Source organism: Setaria viridis, chromosome 1 (genome assembly GCF_005286985.2).
Source record: "Setaria viridis chromosome 1, Setaria_viridis_v4.0, whole genome shotgun sequence".
Classification (NCBI taxonomy): Eukaryota; Viridiplantae; Streptophyta; class Magnoliopsida; order Poales; family Poaceae; genus Setaria; species Setaria viridis.
In genome coordinates, this window is record NC_048263.2 from 33,941,844 (window position 1) to 33,967,539 (window position 25,696).

Consider the following 25,696-nt stretch of genomic DNA (forward strand, 5'->3'; position numbering starts at 1 on the left):
CCGCTGCACGCGCTCGGCCGCAGCGGACAAGCGGTAGGGGCCCGGTGGAGTGTTCAGGCAGATCGCTCCCAGCTCCCGCTTTCCGTCTTCTCCCCTCCGGCCTCCCCCTCCTGTCCGGCTGTGCCGTGCCGTCCCGCCACGAAAATATTTTTTTTCTCGCCGGTCTTGCGCAGGCTCTGGCTCCCGCTCTGCCCCCTGTCAGCGGCGACTGCATCAGCAGCGTTCGCCGCTCGTCTGGCGCCCGGCCAGCCTCGCTGCACCAGCGGCCGGCGCAGTGCGCGCAGGCCATGCGAAGCGCGAACTCAAAGCTGCGCCCAAAGTTTTTCGATGTTTTCTTTTTGATGAAAAGAATTTAGAAAGAGGCGTGCTTTTATCGGAGGAAAAGAAAGCACAAGTGAGTTTTTTTGGTCAGTCTTTCCTCCTCTCGAAGCGGCTCGGTCACGGCATGGCGCCATGGCGGAAATAATTAAGAACGCGGAACGAAACAAAAGGCTGACACCGTGTCAGAGGTCAGAGCGGGAGCCTGATCTTCACGTGATATGGCGAGTAGATCCACGCGGACTTTTCCCTTGCAGAAAAATTTTCACCGGTTTTTGGGGTTTTCCCGCAGCTTGTGGACAGCTCCATCAAACATTTCGTACACTCCATTCGAGCAAATATCACTTCTTGGCAAGCAAGTCCTGTGGTAAAAAATGGCCACTCCATTCGAGCACTGGCCCTCCCCATCGGCCATCGCATTGCCAAAGGCAGATGAGATAAAGCAGCAGCCGAACTCGGTCCAAAACAACGAAAAGGCCAAAAGATTTCCATGCGTGTCACCTGCTGCTGCCGTGCCAGGATGCCATTGCCACCTTCACGCCACCGCAAGCCGGCTGAGCTTCCAGGAGGTGACCCTCGTTCCTAGTGCGGACTAAAGTTACTATCATATTAATATTTAATATTTAATAGGTACTAATTAGGAGTATTAAATATAAACTAATTATAAAATTCATTGAACAGATGGAGACTAATTTGCGAGATGAATCTATTAAACCTAATTATTCCGTAATTTGATAATATAATATTACAGTAAACATGTGCTAATCATGAATTAATTAGGCTTGATAAATTCGTCTTGTGAACTAGCCTCCATCCGTGTAATTAGTTATATAATTAACTCACATTTAGTCCTGCTAATTAGCCTCCAAAAATGCTAATTAGCCTCCAAAAATGCTACGTAACATGAATACTTTAGCTATCCAAACACCCCCTCGCTACTACGGGCGTGTTTGTTTCTATAGTATCTCCTAAAATTCCTATCACATCAAATATTTAGATATTAGTATTAAACATAAGCTAATTATAAAACTAATTGCACATATGAAGACTAATTGGCGAGATAAATCTATTAAATCTAATTAGTCCATGATTAACAATGTGATGCTACAGTAAACATGTGCTAATGATGAATTAATTAGATTTAATAGATTCGCCTCAATTAGCCTTCCTTAATTTATTTTTTAATTAGCTCATACTTACCTTTAATTCCGAAACCTGAATGAATTTTGTCCGGACGCCCCCTGCGACGACAGTTCCCGTTACCTCTCGAGCTGGGAGCCTGCGAGACAGAAGTTTACAGGAGCGACCAGACAACGGGAGCCGTCACGCATAAAATATATCCACCGCTTCACACTTCCTCTGACACTGCCACTGTCGCCTCGCCCCTCCCCTCGAGAACCTACCCGCCCGCGCGCCCTCGGCTCTCCGCCCCCGTCCCTCCATATAGTTCGAAATCGAAACCACCGCGGGAGCGCAACACCGGAGTCCCCCCAGATGGCCGAGGACAAGGAGACCGACTCGCCGCAGCCGCCGGCCAAGCTACCCCGTCTCTCCTGCGCCGACACGAGCGCCGGTAAGTACACGCGGGCGCTGGGGGAGTAGGACAGGTTCTGGTCGGGTTCGTTGGAGGAGTTGATTGATCAATGTTGCTTCGTTTGCAGGGGAGGTGACCATGGCGGCCTCGTCGCCGCTGGTCCTCGGGCTGGGGCTGGGACTCGGCGCGGGCGGCGGCGGCGGTGGCGAGCGTGACGGCGAGGCGTCCGCGGCGACGGCGGCGCCCAAGAGGGCGTCGGCGCTGACGTTCATGCAGCAGCAGGAGCTGGAGCACCAGGTGCTCATCTACCGCTACTTCGCCGCGGGCGCGCCCGTGCCGGTGCACCTCGTGCTCCCCATCTGGAAGAGCGTCGCCGCCTCCTCCTTCGGCCCGCAGCGCTTTCCCTCCCGTAAGTGCCGGCAGAGCTTACAGGCATTGCGTTTTGCTTACTACCGGCTGGTTATGGCTTGGCTGTTTCCTGGGAGAAAAAGAATATGCTTTAGCGAAACCGAAAAATGAATTTATTGTTTTGAATGGCGCGCAGTGGTGGGCCTGGGGAGCCTGTGCTTCGACTACCGCAGCAGCATGGAGCCGGAGCCCGGGCGGTGCCGGCGCACGGACGGCAAGAAGTGGCGGTGCTCCCGCGACGTGGTGCCGGGCCACAAGTACTGCGAGAGGCACGTCCACCGCGGCCGCGGCCGTTCAAGAAAGCCTGTGGAAGCCGCCTCCGCAGCTGCCCCGCCGCCGACCGCGGCGGCCGCCGCCGTCAGCAGCAGCCGCGGTGGCGCCCCCGTCGCCCACCACGGCGGCGCGGCCCCGCACGGGCTCGGCTTCTCCCCCACCAGCGTCCTCCTCGCCCACAGCGCCGCGCGTGCCACATGAGAGCGCACGCCGTCGGCGCCACCGTCAGTCAGTCCGTCACGCTGTGCGGCTTGGGGCCTTGGGCCACACCCGGATGACGAGGGAAAACGGAATCCGCAGGGATTGCTATGTCGTGTGTGCTGCAATTTTTTTTCGTTTTCTCTCGCAACTTTCCAAACCAGTTTGCGCCGTTCGATGGCATGCATCGCGGCGTTTGCTTCTCTTGTTACGTGTGCTGTTACGCCTTGTGCTGTGCGTGAGCCTGTGGCTTTGCGTGGCCTGCGACACCTGTACCAGGGCAGGGGATCATTTTCTTTTGTTGGGTTGTGGGGAGCGCGCCTCGGTGGTGCTGGACTGCTGGTGCAGGAGGTGTGGGCGGGGGGGCCTGCCTTGTGGTTCCTCCTGGGGACGCGAGGAGGGTCGGGCCGTCGGAGGGGGAGAGAGAAAGAGAGAGGGAGGGACGGTGTGCAGTGCTGAGCGCTCTGACCATGTCAGAGGCTCGGGCAGTGTGAGACGTTGGATGCTGCACTCCTGTCTGCGCATGGCGCAGGCGCGCAGTGGCCTGTGGCGCGGTGGCCCCGTTGCCCACAGGCAGCGCAAACGATCGGCTGAGTGAGAACTGCTGACTCACGTCTCATGCTCTCAGCAGCACTGCAGCCAGCGCTTCCGCTCGAAGCTGCCTTCACGCGCGGGTGCGGTGATTGGTGAGTGCATGGCTCCGTAAACCTGAGATGGCTGGGATGTTGGCTTCACATTTACGTGTCCGTTTTCGTGGCATGAAGCTTCACGTTTGCAGTTGCAGGGCCTGGTGTAGAACTGAGCTGCTGGGCTGCTCCACTCCACTTCTGCTGGGCAGCTCAAACCGTGCGAAATCCTGGTCCGGCGCAGCACTTACCCGGTGCACTTAACCTAATCTTGAACCGGGTGCGCTTAATTAATCTGAACCCATTCTTCAGGTGAACATTCAAACGGCTGGAACGGTGTTCATTAGCTTCTGCTAAGGAGCTAGGTAGAGGTGAAACGACATCGAAACCTCAAACCCGACCAGACGGCTCGCGATGCACGATTCCATCGCCTTGCGCTTGCGTTTGCCCATGATACATCCGTTATGATCGTATGATCGTATACCTTTTCTTCCTCCTCTGCAAACCGCGCTCGTGGATGCATGCCACAGGAGGATCTTTCGATTTCAAAGCAAACTATTCCTATGGGCCAAGGGCTCCTTGACCTGCCAGCCAATATACTGTACAGGCCGTAGCACTGTCATGCAATAATGCCGGCATCACGAGATGATCACTGGTTCCCGTGGACCGTGGGGAGCAGAACTCTCACTAGTACACCTCACTGCTCTGTCTGTGGCAAACAGGTTCAATCAACAGGCTAAACAGGCTTTGGCCTGCCGCCTGCCGCCACGCATGTGGACCTCTTTACTTCTTGAGGCTAGATGGACGATGGGCTGAACTTTCTGCTCCCCCAATAGACCTTGCCCTCAAAAAGTTCAGTCGACAAGGGAATGTGCCCACAAAAACATAGCATAAATAGTCAACCAATGTAAGCAGGAGGTTTACAAAGTTTTACCAAGTTGCAAGTCGTATATTTTGGCCCAATCCAAGTAGGCAACTACCTCGGCCTTCTCCTATCCAATGTTTGCTTCTGAATGCATAGAAGCAGCAGCCGGGCGCCAACGAAACACAAAAGCAAGTATTGTGGACCTATGAGTTCCAGTGAAGAATGGTACATGAACCACAAAGCAACTATTTCTGAAGAATGGTACTTCAGAAATTATAGGTTGGCCCATGTGTTAAACTTGAGATGACCGATTGGTAAAACGCCAGCCAGATTGTGGCAAATATACCCAGTCCATCACAATTGAAAGCTGTGGCATATATCTTGTTCTGCCACTTGCATAATACTGTTGGGATTGGATGTCGGATGCTGATTACTGAGTATCTCATACTACATGCTAGTGAGCGCGAGTAGGCACCAGAGCGCCTGAATCCTACAAAATTCAACAGTACATTTGGAGATTTATGATGCCTGGGTTGGCATTGGCAACTGTGGTGCACATAAGACTCACTAGCTACAGAAATCACCATTGAACAAGACCTAGACCGGGCACTACCATAATCCAAACAAATCTCAACATCAAAGAAAAATATGAGGAAAACATCAAAGCAAGTTCAAGTATCCTGAATAGAGATCCGACCTTATTGATGTTCGTCGGCAAGTTGACCCAAAATAGTAATCAGAATGCTTGAAAATCCATTCTATTTTTGAAACCTAAAATGTGCTTTGCTAGTAATTGGCATGAAGCATGAATAAACATTTTTCTTCCTCACAGGTCAGTAACACACTTGCAGCATCATACTATCCTAGACTCTAGTAAGACGAGATCAAACTACCACAAGACAATCTGCACACCGTGGCACTTTAAACATTCGCAGAGCTACTGAAAGAATCGCCAAAGTCACCTAAACAGAAGTTAAGAAAGAAAGTTACAGTCTGGATACACATCAATTGGGGAAACTTGCAGATAAGTTTCACAATATATACTTACAGTTAAGTGTCAGTTCCAAATGAAAGAGATCAGAAATCATGGGACATCAGGAGCATTAACTGACTGGGTACTCCAGGGTTACACCTTGATTCTGATCTTCAGTCATCCAAGCTGAAAAAATGATGATGCTGAATGCATATACCATTCAAGAAACCAAAGCCAATTACAATCTTATTTCTCGTCGCAAGCGTGCATATTTCTCCTGCATCCTCAAGAGCTCCCTTGAAAGCTCTTGATTCCCAGTCAGCATTAATCCGTTCAGTACACGATTGAACATAAACCTTCTAGGCAAGTAGCCTCTATCAACCATATCCACCACCATCCTCGCAGCCACTGCCATGTCCTCTGCCCTCTTACGCACAAACATTGCACTTATTATGATGTTATATGTGTCTTGGTTGGGCAAGCACTCCATCCCCTTGCTCATTCTCTCGAACAAATCCAATGCCTTCTCTATTTCCCCTTCCTCAAATGAATACCTTATAAGGACATTGTGTGCCTGAACGTTATGCTCGCAACCTTCACTCTTCATCCTCTCCAAAAGCTTCATAGCTCGGTCAATCTTCTTGGCGTGGCAGAGGCCTCGGATCAAGACGGTGTAAGTAACTACATTTGGGACATAACCTTTTCCAACCATATCATCAAAGACTGCCACAGCATCCTCCACATTGCCCTTCTTACAGATAGCCTGAATTAATGCATTATAAGTTGCCGTTGATGGTGGGCATCCTTCTTTAGACATTTCATCGAACACTTTGCGAGCTTTTTCTAGCTGCCCGGCAACACCAAGCCCGTGCAGTACGGTAGTGTACGACACGACGTCAGGCTTACCGTTCTCGTCGTTGATGCCTCTCTTCTTCATCTGAAGGAAGAAGTCCCATGCGTGCCGCAATTGTCCAGAACGGAAGAAGCCTTTGAGGATAATGTTATATGTGGCTTTCGTTGGAGCAATCCCTGATTCGACCATCTGCAGCAGGATGTCGAGCGCACGGGAGGTGTCCTTGACGCTGCACCATCCGTCGGCCAGGATGTTGAACGTGACAGCGTCAGGCGGGAACCGCCGCTCGAGGGCACGGACGAGGGAAGCAGCCTTGCCCACATGCCGCGACTTTACTAGAGCGTCGAGGAGGGAGTTGAACAACGGGAGGTCCTGCGCGACGCCGTGGGAGCGGTGGAGCGTGAGGAAGAGCCGGACGGCGATGTCGGGGCGGCGGTGCGACACCGCAAATCTCTCGAATAGGATTGGGAACGTGCGCGGGGTGAAGGCGAGCCCGTGGCGCTGGAAGAGCGCGAGGACGGAGCTCGTGAGCTGGCGCGGGTGGCGCAGGCGCGCGGCGAGGTCGAGCGCGAGATCGACCGTGCGCGGGGAGAGCTCGCGCGCCCGCGGGGGCAGGCGGATCAGGGCGTGGAAGAAGAGCAGGGCGCGTGGGGCGTGGTGCCACAGGAGCTTGAGGACGGCGTTGGCCACGGGGGTCGGGATCGGGAGCGCGGGCGCGGGCGCGGCGGCGAGGAGGGACGCCGAGAGAGAGCGCACCGACGCGGCGGTCAGCGTGGAGGACGGGTGGTTCAGGACTAGCGCCGCGATCTGGCGCGGGCACAGGGGTGGTTTGGATGGGGATGCCGGAGGGGCGGAGGTTGGGGAAGGCGGCGGTGGCGGTGGCGGCGGCGGCATCGGGGAATTTCGCGACGAGTTTTTTCCCCTTCTGCTGTGATGGGAATGGAGTTGATTTAAGGTACACGGTATTTGGATATCATGCGTTAAACTCAAAGTTTAGCCCGATGTTCGGATGCTAATTAAACTAATTTCAGAATCTCTAAGCTAATTCACGAGACGAATCTATTAAACTAATTAATCTATCATTAGCAAATAGTTATTGTAGCACCACATTGTTAAATCATAGACTAATTAAGCTTAATAGATTCGTCTCACGGATGAAACTCCATCTATGTAATTAGTTTTATAATTAAACTATATTTAATACTTCTAATCCTAATCAGTATCTAAACATCTGATGTGACCGGGCTAACTTTAGTCGAGCCCAACACCCCTTAGTATGGGCCGTGGCCGCTTTCAGATAATGGATTTCCGACCTCGGACTGAAACGGCCCAGTAGTGGCTCTTGTTTCCGACGGGCGACCCAGACACACACAAAAAAAAAAAACTAGACAGCTCAAAACGACGTCATGCCGCCTTCACAATCTCAAGGATGATGCGAGAACCCTGTCGACTGTCGTCGTCACCCGACGGGCTACGGCGCTGCAGCAGCAGCGACCAGCGTCCAGCGAGTACGTGTGGCTTGAAACTATGCTGCAAAAAGGCCATGTTCGTGATCAGTAAAATTGTTGGACGATTTTTCGAAACCTAACACATGAGATAGCATGTAGGCCATGGGGTTCAGAGTTGAGAGTGGTGAGGCTGCTGGCCAAAGGGCATCTGTGCTTTATCCCATCAAGTTGCTCCCCCAGGACAGAAGCACGGTTACACGGACAACAGTTCACAAAAGGTGCCGCCCCACAGAAAGGACAGAACGTCGGAATCTAGCTCGTATGCTTTAGGGGCTAATGTTTGATATTAATTAAAAATATTAAATATAGTTTAATTACAAAATTAATTGCACAGATGGAGTCTAATTCGCGAGACGAATCTATTAAATCTAATTAGTCCATGATTTGACAATGTAGTGCTACAGTAACAATTTGCTAATGATAGATTATTTAACCTTAATAGATTCATCTCGCGAATTAGACTCCATCTATACAATTAATTTTATAATTAACTTATATTTAATCCTCGTGATTAGGATCCGATCGATACATGCTAAAGCTTAGCGCAGGTATCCCGCCGGCCGCCTCGTCATGTCGTCACGGAAAGAACAATCGACGCGCGGCCAATCGTTACGCGACAGGGCAGTAAACAGGAGTTCGTACAGGTACAGGCACGTGCATCCCGGAAAAAGGCAATCTAGTGCAGGTTTAATAGCAAATATAAAAGGGGAAAGGCATTGCAAGCAGAAATGTTTAGTACTGTACTGTAGAGCTGTTATGTCTCATTTAATCAAATTCGTTTGTCACCTATTTCATTTTCACCTAAGTTCACTAATTTATTAGCACAGCTAAGAGAACCAATTGCCGTGATCTAAAAATTAAAGGCTAAAAGAGAAATGGCATACTTGATTCTGTACTAGATATAACAAAAGGGGTATTTGTGTTCATACCAAGTACTAGAAATAATGAAAGAGGCTCTGAAGTGTAATTGTGATTTTACTCTCATTTTCTCAACTTTGTAATTTGCCCTCAACTATTCACAAGTCAATGCGTTTTAAGAGCAAAATCGCATTAACTTGTGAATAGGTGGGGGCAAAATCACAAAGTTTAAAAAATAGAGGTAAAAATATAATTGCACCTCAAAATAAGGGCAAGATAAAAAAAATCCTAACAAAAGAATGTAAGCAGAAGAGCAGAGCTGGCCGTTTGCAACGTCGAAGAGAAATGTGGAGGTGCACACGAAGCGAGCCAGGGCGTGAGCTCTGACCTCATCGTGATGGCTATACGGGAGAGAGCCTGCACATCATCCATGTACGGCTTTTAACGCAGTAAAGTCATCAGCAGGTATACATGGTCCTCCCCGATTCCTGTAGTACTTACTATACTGCCCAACTTTTAGCAGGTAGCTCATCATGGCGTCACGATTCATCCAATCCAACGCTCAATTCCGGCACCTTCTCTTGTTTTCGTCGGTGAGGGTGAGAACATGTTTGCCCGTACTGCTAAATACGGCTAATCATTGGCCGTACGATAGCTCGGGGCATTTGTTTGTACGAATTCTACGGGTAGAGAGCCATGCGCGCTCTGATAGTACTAACAAACGCAACAGAAATGGCCAATCTAGGAATGGCCCCTCCCTGCTCTCTGCAGTGTCAAACTCTAAGCATCCATATCGGGGCACCCGCCTTGAGCTAATCCAAATCCATAATATCATATTCAAATATCAAAAATTTAATGTAGAATGAAAAAAATATGATACTATTGAAAAGATACGTTCTCAACCAGTGACGAAGCCAACGTGGAGTTAGAAGGGCCATTCCCCTTCCCCACCAAAAAAAAAGGGAGAAAAAATTCTGATCCTGTCTGACCAATAAGCTATTTCAGCGCTGGGCAATATGCACGCTTTGCAATTCGGGACATCTAAGCACTTTTGTGCTCTCTCGACTGGAATGCATCACGAATAGACAATTAGGCATAGTTATCAGTGACTATTTGTTTTTATCTTCTCAATGTATATCATTTTTAGATGAAAATAAATACCATCAAATCATATATATTGATTTTGCTTGACGTGAAAAACTAAAATCATGTGCTAATTTTCAAAAAAAAAATCATACCACACTAAAGATCGCAATAGAGGTCGCTGAATAGAGTACATCTCAATATATATCTATATCATATATCATAAGATGTCGATTGTATTTACTCGTAGGTCCCCTTACTTAAAATTCTTAGTTTCGCCACACGCCTTCAACAATGCATAGTATGTTACTCTAATATCCAAGACGATTAATTATTGTGAGGTTGTGTCTATAAAGTGAGCCATATCATTAGATTTTGTGATAGAACGTTAGGTATCGTGCAAAAATGTACTCCATCCATTCCAAATTATAGGTCGTTTTGACTTTTCTAAATTCAAAGATTTTGCTATGCATAGTGTATATCGCATAGCAAAATCTACGAATCAAAAAAATCCAAAATGACATATAATTTGGGACCGATGGAGTATACTGCATCTCTCTACTATTAATATCTTATCATATCATAAAAAATCTCACTGACTTGAGCCGATTGAAGTGGCTACAGTGGCAGGAATTTAGCTTATGGTATTCATTGTAAAGTAAAAAAAAGAGTAAATTTCCCTAGTACTTGTCTTGAGTTCAAATCTCACTTAAATTTTTAGTAGATGAGAGTCGGAGCAAGTTTATGAACGTGAATGAGAGCACAAGACAAGTTTAAGGATTATTATGTACATTTTGAAAGTACCGGGATTAGGATAATAGTTCGGGACAAGTTTAAGAACCATTATGTGCATTTTAAGAGTATCAGAATCGATGAGATCTCGGGACAAGATGAAGTACCGCTGGTGAAATTTATTGTAAAAAAATTATGCAATGCAATATATAAGGCCACAAGATCTTAATAATACCCAAAGTGCAACAACGGCCACTAGTCTCACATCGCCTCAGCCCGTGTGCAGTCAGTCCTTGTGCCTGCAAATGCGCAAACCGCTCGATCAATCCAACGCCACGCTGCGGCTTGCCGCTTGCCAAATGCTGACGAATACGAAACAAAAGTCTTAAACGAGTTGATGAAGTCGGACTAAGGTGGAGGTGCGAACTTTATTTTTGATTTGGCATGATAAGTTACTGAGTTGGACTCCGTTTGGATTGGTAGAGACAAACTTGAGTTAGACCAATATTTGTATATATTATGTATAGTAAGTTTTTTCACCAAAATTTTGGATATTCACGTGCATACCCCTAGCTTAAAACGATTTGACTTATGACAAATTTAAAGGAACACTCTTTACGGGATGGAGAGAGTATGCTAGAACGTGGTGGTTGGGTAGGGACAGTGTGAGTAGAGGGAGGGAGAGACTTCATTTGACATATGAGTGCAGAGCAACCTAATCCATTCATCGGAGATCCTAAGCTTAAAAATTGAAATGGTTTGTAAGTTTTTTTTTTACAATCGGGCGACCAATTATTGGTAGAGACAAACTAGAGTTAGACCAATATTTGTATATATTATGTATAGTAAGTTTTTTCACCAAAATCTTGGATATTCACGTGTATACCCCTAGCTTAAAACGATTTGACTTATGACAAACCTAAAGGAACACTCTTTATGGGATGGCGAGAGTATGTTACAACGTGGTGGTTGGGTAGGGACAGTGTGATTAGAGGGAGGGAGAGACTTCATTTGACATATAAGTTGCAGAGAAACCTAATCCATTCATCGAAGATCCAAAGCTTAAAAATTGAAATGGTTTGTAAGTTATTTTTTTTACAATCGGGCGACTTAGAGCTTGGTGAGAAAGTTGATTCTATGACCTAACAAATTCCTAAGATTTAAGTAGGAAACATGAACTATACCTAAATTTCCCTGCACAAATCTTTCTGTTTCAAGCATGTATTAATTAATTGTTCGAAAAAAAGCATGTATTAATTAGTAGCTAAAATTTCTCTCCTCTCTGCTTGTCCCTCGACGACATGGATTCTTGAAAACACCCTAGTCGCCGGCAGAGGAAGGCAGCCGCCTTTTGCAACACCACCAGCGTCATTAAGTATCATAATCCCACTGCCCCTCTCCCTTAACCTACGCATTCTAAGGTTTAATTAAGCGAAAGTATTGTCTAAAGCTGGAGTCAAAAGCACAAGCCCGACGGAAACAAACAGTCAAGCAGCGGTTGATCCAACGAGGCCGCAAGCATAATCACATGAGGCGGACATGGGCAGGAATAAAACTGCTGCCTGTTTATATAAACATGCAGTTAACTAACCAGCCAGCGTCCAGCGAGGCTTTAGCCTGCAAAACAACACACAACCCAGCACGCCGCCGCCGCTCGCCGCCCACTTCTCTCCCACCTCCCCCTCTTTGCTTCTCGCCTAGGGGTTGGAATCCCATGGCGCTGTCGTCCGAGATCCGCTTCGGCTACCAGATCCCCCTCCCCCGCTCCGACACCGACTGCTACGAGGAGGAGGAGGAGGAAGAGGAAGAGGAGGAGGAGGAAGAGGAGGAGGAGATGGATGACGTGACGGTCTCATCGCCGCTGATGCTGCCGGCGACGGCGGCGAGGGGAGGGGTGTCCGTGGTGGACATGGTGGCGGGGGCGCTGCGGAGGTCGCTCTTGCTGTGCAGCAGCAGCGGCACCGGCGTGCGCGAGGCGGCGCCGGAGGAGGACGGGGCGGCGGCCGCGGGGATGCAGATAGGAGGGCCCACGGACGTGCGCCACGTCTCGCACGTCACCTTCGACCGCTTCGTCGGCTTCCTCGGCCTCCCCGCCGACCTCGAGCCCGACGTGCCCCGCCCCGTGCCGAGCGCCAGGTCAGTGTTCCAACTCCTTACTTCCCTTTTAGTCGATCTGGCTCTGTACATGGTTTCTTGCTCCTGGATTCGCAGACGGTTATGTGGGCGAACCCTGCAACTGGGATTCCGCCCAAGAAATTTGGAATTTGGCGCTTGGTGAAACTGAATTTTGCGTTGTTCTGACGTTAAGCTAAGCTGTCCAACAGTGCCACCTAACTGCACAAACATGTGACGGGTAGTAGGCTAGTAGCTGTTGTATGTTGAGCTTTCGAGTTTGCATAGGTTGGTCTGTTTGCTTTGCGTTTGTGATCTCATTTCCAGAACAGCTGCGGTTTCCATGGCTGACATAATCAAGTTCAACTACTTAGGAATATTCTAAAGTGCTTTTCCTGTTGGCAATAGGTCTATTTGTACTTGCCAGGGAGTGGGATATCGTGATGCTCTGTTCTTTTCAGTTTTGTATTCATTTCCAGAGAGGCAAATTTACTTCAATTTTGCTATTCGTTTTGTTTATCTAGAGTAGTTACCTGTTCTGTTGTCCTGGTATTGTTGTATCTCATCCATAGCCTTTCAGTTGCACTGAAAAATTCCACAAGTTAAGCACTTCATGTTTGCACCAATTATTTTTTTCCTTGACGAACGTTGAACCCTGTAACTTGATCTATTTTGCTGAAGTATAACGTAATCTACCTTTACTAAATGGTCTATTTCTGCATTCAGTGTAAGCGTATTTGGAGTTTCGCCAACTTCCATGCAATGCTCTTATGATAGAAGAGGAAACAGTGTGCCAACAATACTCTTGACTATGCAAAGGAAGTTATATTCACTTGGGGGTCTTCAGGTAAGGAATGGGGAAATTTTGTAATCGGAGTGGCAGCACCCATGGTTCTGAAATTGTTGTTTTCTTATTCTACTAGGCTGAAGGGATATTCAGGATAAATGCAGATAATACCCAGGAACTATATGTGAGGGATCAACTAAACAGGGGAGTTGTCCCTGATGGTGTTGACTTGCACTGCCTCGCCGGTCTGATAAAGGTGTGTTCGAGTGCTTTCCTTTTTTAATTTTTTTTTGCATTACCTTTGTTTTGTTAACATGGCAAAGTCTTGCACGCATAGGTCAGTACTGTCATTTTCTGTTTTGTTAACATGGCAAAATCTTGCACACATAGGTTAGTACTGTCATTTTCTGTAATTTTACTATCAGACATGCACAAGAATCAATACACCCACCAATACGCTGCGCATACTATATCTCAGTAAATTAATATTCCTTTTCATTTAGTTTATCTTGTACATCAGCTATGGTTAATGTTGGGTGTTAATTGTAGGCATGGTTTCGGGAACTTCCAAATGGAGTATTGGACTCGTTGACTCCAGAACAAGTGATGCACTGCAACACTGAAGAAGAGTGTGGACACCTTGCAAGTACGCTACCTCCTGTAGAAGCAGCATTACTTGAATGGGCTATCAATCTGATGGCAGATGTTGTCGAAAATGAGAGCTACAACAAGATGAATGCTCGCAACATTGCTATGGTTTTTGCACCAAATATGACCAAGGTTATTGTCAAAACATATTTAGTGGTCCCTACCAACAATTGTTTAAAATTTTGAGTCTAACCATAGGACATTGATCTCTTTCAGATGGCGGACCCCTTGACTGCTTTGATACATGCAGTTCAAGTGATGAATTTCCTAAAGACATTGATCTTGAAGACTGTAAATGAAAGGGACGAGGCAGTCACAGTGGCGAGGGCATTCCAGTCCAACTCCGGTTCCCCAAGTGACAAAGATGAACCTCAAACTTTAGAGCATTTGGACATGCCCTCCGTCTGTTCAAGCCAGCACAATGTTGATTCCCCTACAATCGATGGGGCTAAGCTTGATCAGTTTCTTTTTAGAGTGGAAGAAGCTCTTCATCATAAGACTCATGGTGGCACAGGTGGACCCAAGAATCATGACAGTAGTGGGGGCAACGAGAAAATCAATGGTGAAATTTCTCCCTTGGACACTGATTTGAGCAGCCAAAACGAGTTCAATAACAACAACGAGGAAGGTCTCTTTGACAAATTTAAATTTAGGAAAGGAGTAGGGAGGCTCTGCAGACACCCTGTATTTCAGTTCAGTAGGTCCATGAAGAAGGCTGATGAAGCAGAGCAAGCTTGTGTATGATATGTAGGGTGTGCCTGTGTAGTTGATAACGCCGCTATTTCCGCAGCTTATTTACTGTGTAGATCATCAGCTATTCTCCTAGATCGTGTGCCTAGAAGCTATTAGCCCATTTATTAGTACTGATGTGGAGCTCTTTGGGTGTATATGTCAGCAGTTCACTCCTCACGTCCTAATTGTATTAAGCCATCGTGTCCTGTGGTTCTACTCTAAATCTAGTGATTATTGATTTGCCGGATGCAATCTCTTGTAACATTTTGCTTTTGAGGGTTTTGCCACGATTAACTATTTACTCTCTTCGTTCCAAATTATAAGTCATTCTAACTTTCTTTGAGAGTTAAAGCATCTCAAGTTTGATCAAATTTATATGATAAAGTACTAACATTCATGATACCAAATAATGCCAAATAAGTACCATTAGTTTCTTCATTAAATATATTATAGTATATCTATTCGGTGCCATAAATCTTTGTGATCCTTCCTATAATTTTGATCAAATATAAAATAGTTTAACTCTTCAAGAAAGTTGTAATAACTTATAATTTGGAACAGAGGGAGCAGTACTTAAGCGCTATACCCTTAGTGTTTAGCAGTGCACAAGCGTTCGAAATTTACTATCGGATGCCTAGGCATTTAAAACAATTGGTGACCTTGTTTTGTGGTGTTCAACTTCAACATGGATCCTCATGGTGATAAAGTCAGTTTTTTTGGGATGTAGTACATGCTGAGCATCAAACGGGGGATTCCAGGTTACCATGCAGGCAGGCAGCTGTGCAGCCTGCAGCTCCTTCTATTCGTCCCCTGCTAACACCAGCACCAACAATCTATCTAAAAGTAAAGCACCAACAATGCTGCTACTGTACTTAATCCGACAAGAGAGCGACTTACTCCTAAACCTCACTGGGAAGTGGGAACCATGCATCACAACAGAACTTCCGCAGCAAGTTGCCGTTATGCTGCCATTTTCCTTCTAGAAGAATTCAGTTTGCCAATGTTAAGTTGGCTGCCTGATTTCCCCGGAATCCTTCTCGGTTACGCTTTCCTTTTTATCCCATCAAGCCAACGTCGACGGCGAGGGCATGCGTGATGAGTCCAGTCCACTAACGCCTGTCGTTTATGCGTGCTTCGACAGGAACTGCCCGTGGCCATGGCCCTTGGGCTGCCACGGCTCTCCCTGTCCATTCGTCAAATACTGCATCGTTTCAGAATGCAAGGCACGCGAATTTCTGACCCTTTACCATCAGAATGAAATATTCCAATCCTTGCTTCAACATATGTAAGGCGAGCACAAAAGGATCGGATAAGATTCACGCTGATGTGTAGCTCCATTGGACAGGGGCCTTCAGGATCTTCCATGACCATATGCAGCTCTCAAATCCGTGTCGAATTTGATTACTTTTGTGAGCCCAAAAACAAGAAAGAAAACACGCGGATGACCGGATACACGGCATGCATGCTGTGCTGCGGATTCGCAGTGTGTTTAGCGAGCCGGCCTTGAAGCACCGAATGGAGCCGAGCGCGCGGCGCGAGTATATATAGGCGTGCGTGTGGAGGCCGGAACCGTGCAGTGCAGGTCTCCGCCATGGAGCCTGCAGCCGCCGACGCCGAGCCCCGCAAGCTGCAGCCTTCGACGACGACCCCACCGGCCATCGAGATAAGAGGAGCCCCGACCGTGTCCGCGGTGAGGCAGGTGCAGGCTCCGTCATCGTCCCCTGCCGCGGCGGCGGTGACCGCGAGCCTTCTGGCCGCGGCGGGGCTAGGCGGGGTGGCGCTGCTGGCGTGGTGGGCGGCCGCGTTCCGCCGCGCCAACGCGATGCTCTGGATGGTGCCCGCGGGGCTCGTCCTCCTCGGCACCTCGCTCCTCGCGTGGCTCTCCGTCCTCGCCTCTGGCCCAGAGCCCACGGCTACCGCCTTCATCAGCCCCTGCTGATTTAGGCGCTTAGGTAGTTCAGAGCATTTCCAACTGATCTTATGTAAAATGGATTGCTATCTCTAAAAACTACTCCCTCTGTTTCAAATTGTATGCGTCATTTTAGCTTTACTAGATTTATGTATATTATTATGCATTTAGACATACACCATATCTATACACTTAGAAAAGCTAAAACAACCTACAATTTGAAACGGAGGGAGTAACAAATACCTAAAAACAGCTAAAAAACTACTCCAACAACATATCTATATGGATTTCTATCTTTAAATTTTTTACGTTATGATCTAAATTTCTCTCTCCTATATGCAAATATACCAATCCAAACACTGGATTGCTATATTTTCGATTTCGAAAATGCTAAGACATAGGCATCTGGACGGGAAAAAAAATCGGACGCCTCGCTACCCCGGAAAGACGCGTGGCTCCTTTCTCCTCCACATGCTAAACAATAATAGATTATTTTGACTGCACTCATTGCTCATGCTGCCACCAGCCATCCTCTCGTCATTCTCGCCGCATGCACTTAGCTCCATAGCCCAGGCGCATCTTCTCCTCCTCCTCACCACCACCAACCTTGCGGCGCCTGCGGCGTCGAGGATGGCGACCCCGCCTTCGACTGGCTCACCACCCTCTCCAGCCTGAGCCCATCCAACCCCGACGTGCTCGAGCCCATCTTGGCCTTCATGATGTTCGGTGCATTGCGGCCACGCGAGCCAACTCGGTAGTAAGCGCACGGAGGTGAGCTCCAAGATTCACCTCATCCCCATGCGCATTGATGCCGTAGCAGGTGACTCCTCACCTCCGGCGCACCATGTGTGGAAGGCCTAGCACAGATATGCGCTTTGGGATCGTCCATCTTTGCGACACCCGTAGCATCGAGGATGGTGATGCCATGCCTCTTACCAGCGTGTCCAGCTTGAGCCCGTCTTGCCCCAACAAGCTTGAGCCCAACTCATCCATCTGATGTTGTGGTTGGTGATTTTTGATGCATGATGAACTTGGGGGTGAAATGTGTTTGAGCATGCTTCGGGCGGATTTGGTGTGCACACATGTGAACTTAGATGTTGCAAAAGATTATTTGGGATGTTGTAGGAGGTGACTTTTGTTGTTGCAACCGGTGATTTGATCAAGATTGTTTTTTTCTAAATGTTGCAAACATAAGATTTTTTATGTTGCAATATATAGTTCTAGATGTTGCATGAAGTGGTTCAAGATGTTTCAATGAGCTAGCTTCGATGGACATTGCATGAAACATGATGCAATGTTGCGGAGAGAATTTTATCCTTGGAAGGTAGACAATATTTGCGAAAGTCATTCTTGTGCATGTTTTTTTATGTTGCAAAGGTTGATTTCTGATGTTACGATAGTTACTTTTCAATGTTATTACAACTGAGCGTACAATGAAAAATTTGCCATTGGATGTTCGGGCGCTGGCAGATCCGTTTCGATTCACTGGTGGGAGCCTCCAACAATTTTTCTGCTCTCGTGCTTCCCCCTCCATCCCACGTGCCGCCACTGTCCTCCCTTCCTCCAATTCCCGTGCTGGCACCGCCCTCCCCACCTTCAGCTGGCGGCGCCACCATGGAATGAGGAACAACTGAACCAGGTACAAGAAGAGGAGATGAGCCCTACTGCAGCACCCCTGTAGCACACTGCACCAAACCCTTGCTGAGCTGCAAGGGAGAAATCCGAAATCTTTAGAGCAACTCCTTCAAATTAAATGGAGAAGATGAGGAGGTTCCAAGAATACCACAGGAGGAGCAGCTGACCGGAGCTTGTAACCGCCGGAGATTGAGCTCAACAATTGGTGCAGGCGCTGGCTCAGGTGAGAATTTAGGGATCGATTTGAATGGGCCTGGCGGCAGATTTGGATGTCGATGGAGGAGTCTAATAGCAAAACTGTTAAGTTGTGTGGGTGCTAAATTGTAAAATGTATCATCTAGCTAGTTGGTTCGCCATGCGCCGCATATCTCCGAACTTATGGTCTACGATCGTTGTTTCCATGTTTCCATGGTAGATATAGTTTGCACTCCATATTCTCCCAGTTAACCCCTACCCAGGGAAATGCTTATCTATCTCCTGTGAGGTAAAAGAGATGGAAGAGGGCATCACAAAAAGCAAAAGAAGACAAAGGTTGGAGATGATCTGGGTGGGTCAGCATGGTGAAAACTATGAGAGGTGTTGGCTCACATGAGTTGATTTGCTTTCCCCTTGTGTCTTGTGTGCTTTTCCTAAATTTGTTTGTGAGATCCCCTCTATCTTCTATTGGAAAACAGAACAAAATTCATGTAGATTGGTTGCTTTTTTTGGAGGGAATAAGGGGAAAAGTGTAATCTCCAAACTGATGATATGAAAGTAAACACAAGTGTGTTTGAAAAAAAACCGCGCAGATATTTCATTAGTTTTTAAGCAGATGCAAAGAAACATCTAGGTTATGTGTGCTTCTGGTACCATTTATATGAAATTTGTGTTAAAATTGATTATCGCTGGTGATTTCAGGTCGAGTCAGCTTGTTAACAAAACAAGCAAAAATAGCTGCACGGCTTGTTAAAAAATCTATCGAGCCGAGCCGAGCTACGAACGAGCAGAGCCAGCTCGCGAGTTCCTAGCTTGTTGTCTAGCCCTAAGCAGGACAGATACAGTGCTATATTCGGAAGAAGCTCACCTTATTCTCACAATGAGAGTGAGACGGTTGGGGTGACGACGTAGTCCGGTAGCTCAGTTTCAACTTTTATAAGCTCCTGCTGTGTTCTCAGGATGGTGCAGACTCGAGAGAGAGCTGTAGGTACAAGGGGCGGATGTCGTACGTCTATGGACCCACCAGAAGAATTGGACAGTCTTAAATATAGGGCTGGACACCAAGACGTATCTGACATGGAGACTATAGCGCAGGACGGCATGGTCTATGTGGCAAGACAGGAACTCGATTAGAAAAAGTACTTGTAGCAATAATTGTAGCAATAAGAGTAGAACTCGTCTGGTCGAATCCGACTAGTATTCTTGTAAATCAACGGACCTATAACCCTACCCCCGGCAATATAAGGCGAGGCAGTGACCCCCTCCAAAGAAATTTAATCCAACCAACACACAGGACGTAGGGTATTACGCAATCTAGTGGTCCGAACCTATCTAAATCGTGTGTTTGTGTTCACCTTCGAGTTCCTGATCTCGGCAAGCCCCACTAACCAAAACACTACCTCAGGCACCCCCCCTCGATAGGTTGCCAGGTCTCAACACTGATAGCTGGCGCGGCAAGTAAGGGCGCTCGCCGAGAATCCATTGGCAAACTTGATGGCACAAGTCATCATCAAGCCAATCATCGTGTTTGAAGCAGGCGCGATGTTCATCTTCGGCTCCTGGGTTTGCATAGCAGATGGCGCTAGAAATTTCCGCCGCCACATTGCGTCAACCCCGAAGAAGAATCAGCAAACCATGAAGCTCCAACACCAAGTTCTTGGGGATCTCGTTGAGAATTTCGATGAATTTTAATTTTAGACTTAGAGGCTGGGAGGACGAGTTCGAGTACAAATCAACTTCTCCCGCCAGTCGGATTGACTTTCACGAGCCGGTGCATAAGCCATCGTGCCAATTCAGAAATTACTATATGCAATACTACTCACCTCATAGAAACTACGACACCACTTCTAGGAGCACAACATCTTCATCGTCACAGACTTCCCCCTGGGAGAAATTCTCCACAATCAGGATGCAACGGGAAGAATATCTAAGTGGGCGGTAGAACTTGGAGCATTGTCTCTAGAATTCAAGTCGAGTACTGCAATCAAGTCCCAGGCCCTAGTCAATTTCATGGCAGAGTGGCAGGAGAATCAACTACCAACTCCAGCAGAACATCCAGAGCATTGGATCATGTATTTTGATGGATCACTCAAACTCGAGGGCATTGGTGTAGGAGTACTCTTGATATCTCCCAAAGATGAACAACTCAAATACATCCTGCAAATCTTCTGGGAAGTATCCAATAACGAAACTGAATATGAAGTGCTTCTACACGGGCTACGCCTGGTAGTCTCACTAGGAATCAAGCGATTGTTGGTCTATAGTGACTCACTGGTCGTGATCAATCAAGTCAACGATAAGTAGGATCATCATAAAAAGAACATGGACATGTATTGCTTAGAAGTACGCAAACTAGAGAATAAATTCTTTGGTCTGGAGTTCCACCATGTAGCTCGCGACAACAACCTAGTCATGGACATCCTATGCAAGCTCGAATCTACTCGTGCTCAAGTTCTAGCAGGGGTTTTCATCCATGAGCTACACAAGCCATCCATAATGAAGCTGGCACCATCAACAACTAATGATCAAGGCCCTACCACACCAGATCGGGAGGTTATGATGATCGACTTTGACTGGAGAGCTCCCTTCATCAACTACATTAAAGAGCAGAAGTTACCTCCAGATAAAACAGAAGCAAAGAAATTCTCACGACGCAGCAAGAACTATGTTCTAGTCGGAAACAAGCTTTACAGAAGAGGCGCATCACTAGGAGTACTCATGAAGTGCATCTCGCGACAAGATGGCAAGGACCTACTGGAGGAAATCTACAAAGCCATTTGCGACAACCACGCATCATCACGAATGATCGTGGGCAAAGATTTCAGAGCAGGGTTCTATTGGCCTACAGCTCTCGCGGACGTCAGGTAACTAGTCCGCCGATGTCAATGATGCCAATTCTTCACCAAACAACAGCACGTCCCTGCCTACAAACTGATCACCATACCACCCTCTTGGCCCTTCGCATGCTAGGGGCTCGACATGATTGGCCCACTACCCACGGCGCCTGGAGGATTCTACCGAGTACTGGTGGCAATCGACAAGTTTACCAAGTGGATCGAGGTTAAGCCAGTAACCTGCCCCAAGGCAGACAAAGTACTCGACTTCCTCGACAAAATTATCCACCGCTACGGTTTCCCCAACGCATCATCATAAACTTGGGCTCCAATTTCAACAATCACGAGTTCTGGGAATACTGCAAGAACAGTGGGATCGATGTTTGATACATCTCCGTTAATGGCTAGGTTGAGAGCACCAATGGGATGGTACTGAAAGCTCTTAAGAAGAGGATACATGACATCGGAAACAAAAAGGGGGGCAAGTGGCTCAAAGAACTACCCAATTCCTCTGGGGGCTCCATACCCAGCCATGCAAGCCTACAGGGCAATCTCCCTACTTACTGATCTACTAATCCGAAGCTATCCTCCCTACCGATGTCATGTGGAAATCTCCAACAGTCAAGCAGTATGAGGAAGGCGCAGCAGGAGAAACAAGGCGTCTAGACTTAGACATCCTTGAAGAAGCTCGTTGTGCAGCACTCATCAAGTTTGCAAGATACCTTGAAAGAATCCGCTGCTATTATGATCGCAACGTCGAAGGACGTTTGTTCAATATAGGCGATATGGTCCTCAAGCATATCCAAAGCACCAATGGATTGCACAAGCTAAATTCACCATGGGAGGGATCGTTTATTGTCTCTACGGTCACCGGACCTAGGTCGTATAGGCTCCAACATCTCTCTGGTGAAGACATCGATAACTCATGGAACATCGAGCAACTCTGTCAATTTTATCCCTAAATTTTGACTTACATATTTATGTATATCGGCCATCGGCCCTAGTTGTAGAATTACAATTCAATAAAGTCTGCAAAATCGCCCAAATTGCAGCTTGTAATGACAAGTCTGCACATCTACAACAAGCTATTTAGCTCCCTGGGCAAAATTTTCAAATACGGCTTATAATAACAAGTCTGCAAAGTTTTAAAGAGTTATTCAACTCACTGGATAAAATTATCCAATCGCTGGCTTGCAAAAGCAAGTCTGCAAGTAAACTTCATGTGTTCGTCAAATCATTGGACAAATCTATCCCTTATCGGCTTGCAGAAAAGAAGCCATCAATACTCCAAGGGTTAACTAAACTACCTGAGATACTTTCTATTAGATAAGTTTGTCTAGTCGCGGCTTGTAATAACAACTTTGCAATTCCATATTTTCTAGAGCACAATATCAATACAACGCAGAGAGGTTGTAAAGATAGGCTCTAGTCGAAGAAACCCTGAAGAGACTACTCGCCCAAGAGGTCTAACTACCCAGATACCTTGAGTACTCGTACTCCGCAGAAAGCAGCCGCATCCTAAGTACTCTACATCATGTATCTGAAGAGGCTCATCAAACAAGCCTTGTGCGTAGACACTCACATCTACCGTATGAGCAAATATTAGGGGAGATCGTGGGATGCACTAAAAATAACAAGTCGAAAGCAACAAAGCTTGCAACAAGACTTAGAATTATTTACATTTCAAGACATTCATATCATATTTACAGTACAAGAACTAATGTTTTTGATATAGAATTACTCAAGGACTAGATGATTTGCTACTTCTTCCATGATGGGATCCATCTCTTGCAAGTACTGCTGAAAGAGTTCGTCCAAGCAGTCCTCCGCTATTCCCTCTGCAACAGGAGCTAGATCAGCTTGAGGATAGAAGGACTTAACGAAGCTCAACAACTGCTTGGAGACAGACTTTGCCATGTTCTGAATGTAGCTGGTGAATTTCGCTAGCACGTCCTTGAGAACTTCAGACAGCGGTCGGGGATCTACACCCTCAACTGGGGGCTCCACCTTGTCCCCTATCGACTGGAGTGGTTTGGAAATCTCCTTCAGAGCAAGTTTCATAGCCTCCAGCTTGGCTTCACGCTCCTGAATGGTCTTCATGGCATTGACCAAGTTGATCTCACCATCTTTGCGCATCTTTTTCTCTTTCTTCAGGTGATGATCCAGGTTCTCATATAATGATACCAGCTTATCATGTTGATCTGTCACCCAGTAGTAAGAGTTCTTCCAGTTGGTGATTGTCCCTGGAGATCTTCTTTTGACTTCTCGAGCGCTGCACAAATAATACGCAAGAGGATCAGTATTACAAATATCAATACTCGAAATCCAATGAGGAAGAGCAATTACCCTCCATCTGCTGGTTCAATGACTTGTTGCACCCCTTGAGACGGTCATTTTCCTCCTCCAGCTGCTGGATGCGGTTCCGATACTCAGCGGCTTGTCTGTCATACTTCATCAGTAGCCGAGAGGAGTTCTCCCTCTCCTTAGCAAGTTCCTTTTGAAGCACCTCAGCACTGAGTACTTAGTCCCTGTAGCCTTGAAGCATCTGCGACTTCCGGCGGGAGCATTTAATGACATCCTGCATCACAGAGTAAGTGCATCACAGAGTAAGTACTCGAATCAGAGCATGGGTACTAATTACTAATTACAAGTTATGGAAGAAGCTAGATCAAGCATACCTCTGCATAAGCGCCAATACGACGGTATATCTCCAATATCTCGGCTACCATATCCAAATCAAGCAACGGGTCATCGATTAGCTGGATATCTTCAAGAGTGATTTCTCTGGCCGCTAGTGGATCCGCATGAGTTTTAGAATCAGTTGCAGTGAGTGGAACCACATCAAGACTTGTCGACAAACCGGGCTCGTGAGATGAGTCGGCAGCCATGACTTCTAGCACTTCGGCTGCTTCAATTTCCACCTCTGGCTCGGGGGCTACGAGAGTAGCTAAGGTACCAGAGGTAGTCAGCACCATGTCTTCAAGCACTTGTTGCTCGGGGGCTGGCACTACAACATCAGTCAACGACAATATAACATCCTGCATCAATGCTGCTACAAGAGATACAAAACCTGAATTGCTTATCATCGCAGGACGTTCTTTTGGCTGCAGACTAGCTTGAGCTTGGGAAACATCCTAGACCGAGTGGCTACTGCCATCAGTCACAGGCTTCAGCCTAGGCCCTCCAAGTTCCACATCAAAGGATTTTCTACATACAGTAAAGTTTCAGAGACATAAAACAAGTCAATCATGAGCTACAATTAGTACTCAAAAGGAGTAGCAAGGCATACCTTGTAGATCTCCTCAACTTCAGAGAAGGTTCCCCTGTCAGGTGCAATGGCTTGATGGTCAAAGACGGTTTCTTTAGCACGACTTGAAGGGTCGCAACACGACCATCGCCAACCTTCGTTACCGTCTCTATTTTTTGAGTAGTTCTTGCGCCAGCAAGGTCCACCTCAGCGACAGGAGGTTTTGGATCATCTTCAATTTTGATCACCTCCTCGATGATCGGCAGCTTGTGTTGAGCGGCTTCATCAGCCGCCTTCTCCATCTTGGTCACCTCTTTGAGTACCTACAAACCACCAATGCCATCTTGAGTAGACATGGTGGCATCAAAATTATCTACTGGGAGTACTCGATCCTCACGATCTTGTCCTTCCTTATAAGTAATTACCACAGGGGGTACGTCTTCTGCGGTGATAGACTTCTTGATGGCTGGCTTCGCAACGATGGACTATTTCTTCCTTGTTGGTGGAGGAATCGCAACCTCAAGATCGTCATTAGCCGTGCACTTCATCGATCTCGACGACGACCTGACCTTATTAGATGGTCGGGTCTTGACTTCGAAATCCTCCGCAGCATCAGAACTAGAGCTGCTGGAGGCCTGGAGTACTTCTTCTTCCTTCTCCTCGTCACTTTCCGCGCTCTCTGCTATATGAACACGAGGAGCAACTTTGCAAATGTCTTCCGATCCAGGAGGAGGAGGCGCAGAGCAGTACAAATTGACATCTTCTTGCACAGAAAGATAAGTTAGTACACTCAAACACTATACAATAAGTACTCGGGGGCTATGGCCACGGGTACTTACAGGAGGCGGATTGGTGGCACGGAATTCTTGTACAATGGTGGGGATCTCGCCCACATTCTTGAACATCCGTTTCAGCCTCACCATAATCTCGTTTTTGCTGAGTTCCTCAGAAGACAGCCTTGATGGGTCATTAACACCCGAGTACTCATAGCCCTAGTGGCATCGCTGCTGCAGGGGCTGAATTCACCGCTTCATGAAGCTGAACGCTACTCCGACTCCAGTTAATCCTTCTTGTTTCAGTTTGGATATTATGTGCAAGAGTTTGGGTAGTTGCAGGAAATCTCCATGAGTTGGCTCATCCAGACACCGGTTGTTCCAGGTGGGGCGGTGTCCTGTCAGCTTAGGGAGCTTGGGGTCGTGGTTTCCAATGTAGCACCACTTCTCCTTCCACCCAGCATTTGAATCTATCAGCTCATAGTCCAAGTAGAGGTTGTTGAGTTTCTCTCTCATCTAAATTCCGGCACCTCCAACTACCTGGGTGTGCTCCCTCTTTGGTTGAGGCTTCACTCGGAAAAACTTTCGGAAAAGC

The 25,696-nt window shown here is 47.2% G+C and overlaps 3 protein-coding genes across 3 annotated transcripts; 2 read left to right on the top strand and 1 right to left on the bottom strand.

The window, feature by feature from the left end:
* Positions 1-1,637: 1,637 nt before the first annotated feature.
* LOC117844669 (growth-regulating factor 10) lies at positions 1,638-2,934 on the top strand. The gene is made up of 3 exons (XM_034725424.2): positions 1,638-1,891; positions 1,980-2,261; positions 2,397-2,934. The coding sequence occupies exons 1-3, from the start codon at positions 1,813-1,815 to the stop codon at positions 2,732-2,734; spliced, it is 699 nt and encodes a 232-aa protein (XP_034581315.1). The 5' UTR covers positions 1,638-1,812; the 3' UTR covers positions 2,735-2,934.
* Positions 2,935-4,878: 1,944 nt separating this feature from the next.
* Positions 4,879-6,983, bottom strand: LOC117866192 (pentatricopeptide repeat-containing protein At1g74900, mitochondrial). Its single transcript, XM_034750381.2, has 2 exons — positions 5,271-6,983; positions 4,879-5,184 (listed from the first exon to the last, which is right to left on the bottom strand). The coding sequence occupies exon 1, from the start codon at positions 6,940-6,942 to the stop codon at positions 5,434-5,436; it is 1,509 nt and encodes a 502-aa protein (XP_034606272.1). The 5' UTR covers positions 6,943-6,983; the 3' UTR covers positions 4,879-5,184; positions 5,271-5,433.
* A 4,830-nt stretch (positions 6,984-11,813) lies between these two features.
* Positions 11,814-14,760, top strand: LOC117838015 (rho GTPase-activating protein 3). Its single transcript, XM_034717879.2, has 5 exons — positions 11,814-12,365; positions 13,068-13,188; positions 13,265-13,384; positions 13,678-13,908; positions 13,993-14,760. Exons 1-5 carry the CDS (start codon positions 11,944-11,946, stop codon positions 14,518-14,520), a joined length of 1,422 nt encoding a protein of 473 aa, XP_034573770.1. The 5' UTR covers positions 11,814-11,943; the 3' UTR covers positions 14,521-14,760.
* The last annotated feature ends 10,936 nt before the right edge of the window (positions 14,761-25,696 follow it).

What these genes read in the sequence shown, in the direction of transcription:
- LOC117844669 (XM_034725424.2), top strand. Translation starts at nt 1,813, where the DNA reads ATGGCCGAGGACAAGGAGACCGACTCGCCGCAGCCGCCGGCCAAGCTA. An exon ending in CTGCGCCGACACGAGCGCCG is followed by an intron (nt 1,892 to 1,979) that starts GTAAGTACACGC and finishes CTTCGTTTGCAG; the next exon opens with GGGAGGTGACCATGGCGGCC. An exon ending in CCCGCAGCGCTTTCCCTCCC is followed by an intron (nt 2,262 to 2,396) that starts GTAAGTGCCGGC and finishes AATGGCGCGCAG; the next exon opens with TGGTGGGCCTGGGGAGCCTG.
- LOC117866192 (XM_034750381.2), bottom strand. Translation starts at nt 6,942, where the DNA reads ATGCCGCCGCCGCCACCGCCACCGCCGCCTTCCCCAACCTCCGCCCCT.
- LOC117838015 (XM_034717879.2), top strand. Translation starts at nt 11,944, where the DNA reads ATGGCGCTGTCGTCCGAGATCCGCTTCGGCTACCAGATCCCCCTCCCC. An exon ending in CGCCCCGTGCCGAGCGCCAG is followed by an intron (nt 12,366 to 13,067) that starts GTCAGTGTTCCA and finishes TTCTGCATTCAG; the next exon opens with TGTAAGCGTATTTGGAGTTT. An exon ending in TTGCACCAAATATGACCAAG is followed by an intron (nt 13,909 to 13,992) that starts GTTATTGTCAAA and finishes GATCTCTTTCAG; the next exon opens with ATGGCGGACCCCTTGACTGC.